Genomic DNA, 5,000 nt, shown 5'->3' on the forward strand with positions numbered 1-5,000 from the left:
AGACCGAGAAACGAGAGACGAAGTGCAACGGGCCATTACGTAATGTACAATTGGATGGAGGAATTCTGCGAGTTTAACGACGGAACTAGCTTTTTTATCATTATGGACTCTAGGACGTGAAGTTCGTTTTCATTTTGTACGTGTCCTATGATTTGGAAATCTTTGGCCTCTATGTGTGTTTTACAGATCTTTGAGTGATTCCGAATATTTGATTGTTCTGGATTGGACAGTCTACTCCCTGTCCTAAAACTTACTCCTCTATGAGAGTCCAAGCGTACATTTAGTAGCCTTTTTGTACATCCAACATAGGTCCCTCGACATCTAGGGCAAATATATTTGTATACAACGTTGGATGTAAACATTGGACTCAGCTTGTCTTTGTATATGAACAGAGAACCAATGGTGACTGGGTTCTTAGGAATAAGTTTCAAGTTTAGGGCTGGTAGTTCCTTGTGTATTATATCAATTAGCTTTTTTCTGAAATTGTCATCATGAAGAAACGGAAAACTCGCATACATTTTTAATTTGGGAACAGTGCTGATAGAGATAGGAGGTACCATTTTCCGGTAGAGTATTTTATTTAAGTACCTGAGAAAGAGTTTACGAGGAAAACAATTGTTTTCAAAATAAATACCTAATTTAATGATTTCACGTCCTAGAGTCCATAATGATAAAAAAGCTAGTTCCGTCGTTAAACTCGCAGAATTCCTCCATCCAATTGTACATTACGTAATGGCCCGTTGCACTTCGTCTCTCGTTTCTCGGTCTCTGAAGGTTCTTCTGTTTAGTTTCTCTTTGATACTGCCCGCTGGGTGGGTGTTTTACTCCGTAGTGTTTTGCGCTTTTATGTTTCTTCTTTTGGCAGTATTAATTTTTATTTTGACCTTTAAATTTTTTTCGTTTTTTTTTTTTTTGCTGGTTTTTTACTAATTTTATTTTGTCTCACTTTAAATATATTGATGTAACCAGTGTTGTCAAGATTATTTTACGTCTTTTTTTAAATTTTTAAGTTTTTAAGTTTTTAAGTTTACGTTCTTGTGTTTTTATATCTTTGTATTCTGATTTGTTTTTAAATTTCACTATTCTGCTATATATATTTTACTTTTACTGAGGATGTCAATGTAGTAAATCTATATATTTTGTCGAAATATTCTAAGAGTTATTACGAGTAATATGGTGTTCAAATTTGCATTTGCGAGAGCCTTGTGAAAAAATGCATGAAAACGTTGAGATATATTTTATGAAATATATATATATATATAAATCATGAAAATGCTCTGTGCTTTCCTCGTTACACACATATATATATATATATATATATATATATATATATATATATGTGTGTGTGTGTGTGTGTGTGTCGATATATATATATATATATATATATATATATATATATATATATATATATATATATATATATATATATATGTGTGTGTGTGTGTGTGTGTGTATGTGTGCGCATTATACTATATATACAGATATATATAAATATATATATATATATACATACATATATATTTATGTGTGTGTGTGTGTGTGTGTGTGTACTTGGAAATAACTGCCACCATGTCCCTAGGTTTGCAAAAAGCAATGTCCTCAGAAAAAAAGATGCAGAAATAACGCTCATATTCCCAAAAGGGAAGAAAGAATGTAATCGAAAAAAGTCATCCTATAAAGAAAAACATCCAAGCAATGTTTTTCTGGCAGCGAGCGCCCATGAAAAGAACCTGCACCCATTTATATCCAAACCCTCGTTACTTTATTTGGAAAAATAACGAATATTCCATCAGAGAAAATTGTTGACTTCGAGGAATGGACAAGAATGCGCTGCTTGAATTCCTACGAGAAAGAGAGTCCTGGAATATCTTCTACAGATATAAATACCTTTTTTTGACTTATGTCGTTATTGGCTGAATAAAACTACTGAATAAAAAGATATAAATAAGTTTTACATATAATGGAAATAAACAAAGGCATGCAGAGATACAGACCATTAACAGTGATGTGAACAGTTAAAATTAAAATTCCAGACACCGTAGTTACAGTTTTTACGAATGAAAATGCATGACTGAAACAAAAAAACGCTCAAGCACGTGCATTCACAAACAAAAAAAAATCATTTAAAAAAATTTTCTTTAGCTCACCTGAGGCGTAGTTGTTTGGGCTAGACCCGGGTCCCAACGTGACTAGAAGTACGAGAGGTAGGAGGCGTGGAAACGATTGCACTGCCATCATCACTTTGAGGTAGGAAGAGAGAGGGAGACGGAGACAAAAAAAAACTGGAGAAAGGGAAGAAGTGGTGTGTGTGTGTCTTCCCTCGGCCGTAGGTAAGATCACTTATGATTTTCTTCTCCTTAAGGGAAGAGCACTTAACGCTCTCATTAATGGAGAGACGATGCTCTTTGCGTCAACAAAATCTTCTTCTTCTTCTTCTCTCAGGTCTTCGTTGGCATGTGAGTCTTCTTGCGGTCTGGTGGCATCGCCTTTACGCCTCCTGGGTTCTCCACAAGATTCTGTTTCTTTTGTCGTGATTGTATCCTCTTTAAGCTCTGAAACAGCGTTATCTTCACCTTCTTAATTTACTATCTTATTCTCCTTACTTTTCAAATCTAAACCCGTTTCTTGTTGGCAGGATTCTGCTTTGAGATTAGTATTTTTGATTCTGAAGCGACGTCACCGAAGCGATTAGGCTGAAGAAGGCTCGTCCATCACCCGAAGGAAGAACTTGTCGTTTCCTCAAGAGCTGTGGACAATCTCCATCACTTCAGCATTTCTCTTTCTCTCTCTCTCTCTTTCTCTCTTTGCTGATGTGTCAGGACACCAGTAATGAAATCGGATCATTTCTCGACGGTGAACGAGGACTGGCCATGACATCCCACTTCAGAGAGAACAGCATCCATTAAAGAGATGACCTCTTCGGATGCCTTTATCTGCAGGAGAGACAAAAAAGCGTTAGATAAGACTGTATGAAAACTACTGAATTATTATTATTATTATTATTATTATTATTATTATTATTATTATTATTATTATTATTATTATTATTATTATTATTTTGCTGGAAATACATGACAAGCCAAACCTTTCTAGGTATGCTTTTATGAGTCGACGTTCATTCACGTTCCTATCAATAATACGAGCTAAACCCTATTAAATGATATTTGTCTATTTTCCTTTTTTTAAATACTTACTTGCTAAATTGTTCATCTATAAAAATGTGAATATAACAAGAAGAAAATTGAAACAAAATTCACTTAACTGTGTTTTCTCTTTTTACCATTAACATTTTTGCATTATAAGCAGGAACTTGATTTACCTGGCCAGCACTATACTCACTAATCCACAAAAGGTTTAGGAGTGGAACAAGATATGTTACTCCACACATTTGTTCCATTATCCCATCCCTACCAGCAGCTTTAGGGCTTCTGTAACTTACTGGATATAGTGTTCGATGGTACATTAGAAGTCCGTGATAAAAATTCCACACAGTAGGGTGAATTATTATTATTATTATTATTATTATTATTATTATTATTATTATTATTATTATTATTATTATAGTATAGTAGTAGTAGTAGTAGTAGTAGTAGTAGTAGTAGTAGTAGTAGTAGTAGTAGTAGTAGTAGTAGTAAACGTTTAAACATTAATAAGCAAAAGAACAAGCACTATCACATTGCTGACCAAAATGACCACATAGGAAAAATGCCATGAGAAAAAATAATACTTCATAATATACATTTTTATGCTGTTGAATGTTCTACATCAGGATTTTGTTAAAACAGTTTTTTTCTTTTCAATGCAATACCAAAATTTTTGTAGATAATAATCCTTTAGTTTGGAAAATATAATACACCTTAAACGTATTCATTCCTTCCGTCCTCAAAAACGAATTTTTTTTATACAAAATCAGATCCTTGAGTGATATCTGCAGTCATGAGTGCAAAACCATTTTAATCTATAATATATATATATATATATATATATATATATATATATATATATATATATATATATATATATATATATATATATATATATATATATATATACATATATATACGACTGAAATATTTTCTGTTAAAATAGAATTCCATCAAGTATAAGGAGCCCATAAATATGCCAAAATGTAAAAAATAAAGGCTATATTTCAGAGAACAACTGTCTCTCTCATTAAACAAACAGTGAATGCGGAAGAGTTACAGAAAAGCGGTATTTATACCAGATGGTCCATAGGTCAGCCATTACATCACTCCAGTTGATAGTTTCTCTTTAATCTTCTTAATCGCTGGTTGGAGGAAGATTTTATCTAAAATATCTGAATCCCAGACGCCTCTTGAAAGGTTAATCGCATTTCTTTGTTTAATCAAAGCTGACTTCACCATCTGGCTTTTGAACCAACAATTGCTGCCATAAATTATGCGAGACAAATTCCAGTTTATTCTGTGATTATGGTCATTTATGTGGTTAAAAATAGCTGAGCTCTGTTGTCCGTACCTAACTGAATGTTTATGCTGTATTAATCTCAAGGAGAGTGATTTGCCTGTAAAACCGATATAAGATTGGTCAAAGTCAAGGCAAGGGATTTCGTAAACTCCTGTGTCTTTGGGGACTGGCTTTTGTTGGACTTTAATCAGGGATTTAGCTAAGGTACTTAGGTAGGCGGAAAGCAAAGGACTAGAGTTTCCAAGTGTCCTGGACAGGATTAAGACGCTGACACAGACACTTGGAAACTCAAACCATTTTGCTTTTACCTACCCAAATACCTTAGCTAAATCCTTGATTAACATCCAACAAAAGCCAGTCCCCAAAGACACAGGAGTTTATAAAATCCCTTGCCTTGATTGTGACCAATATTATATCAGATTTACGGGCAAATCACTCCCTGAGATTAATACAGCATAAACGTTCAGTTAGGTTCAGACAACAGAGCTAAGCTATTTTTAACCACATAAAATAACCATAATCACAGAATAAAGTGGAACTTGTCTCGTATAATT

The 5,000-nt window shown here is 33.6% G+C and overlaps 1 protein-coding gene across 1 annotated transcript in view; it reads right to left on the reverse strand.

The window, feature by feature from the left end:
* Nucleotides 1-2,933, reverse strand: part of LOC136830225 (neuronal acetylcholine receptor subunit alpha-10-like) — a 355,326-nt gene extending 352,393 nt beyond the window's left edge. The window contains exon 1 of the mRNA XM_067089524.1: nt 2,148-2,933. Within this exon, the coding sequence (XP_066945625.1) occupies nt 2,148-2,238 (91 nt within the window). The 5' untranslated portion in view covers nt 2,239-2,933. The remainder of the gene's footprint in view (nt 1-2,147) is intronic.
* Nucleotides 2,934-5,000: the final 2,067 nt, after the last annotated feature.

Source organism: Macrobrachium rosenbergii, chromosome 46 (assembly GCF_040412425.1).
Source record: "Macrobrachium rosenbergii isolate ZJJX-2024 chromosome 46, ASM4041242v1, whole genome shotgun sequence".
Classification (NCBI taxonomy): Eukaryota; Metazoa; Arthropoda; class Malacostraca; order Decapoda; family Palaemonidae; genus Macrobrachium; species Macrobrachium rosenbergii.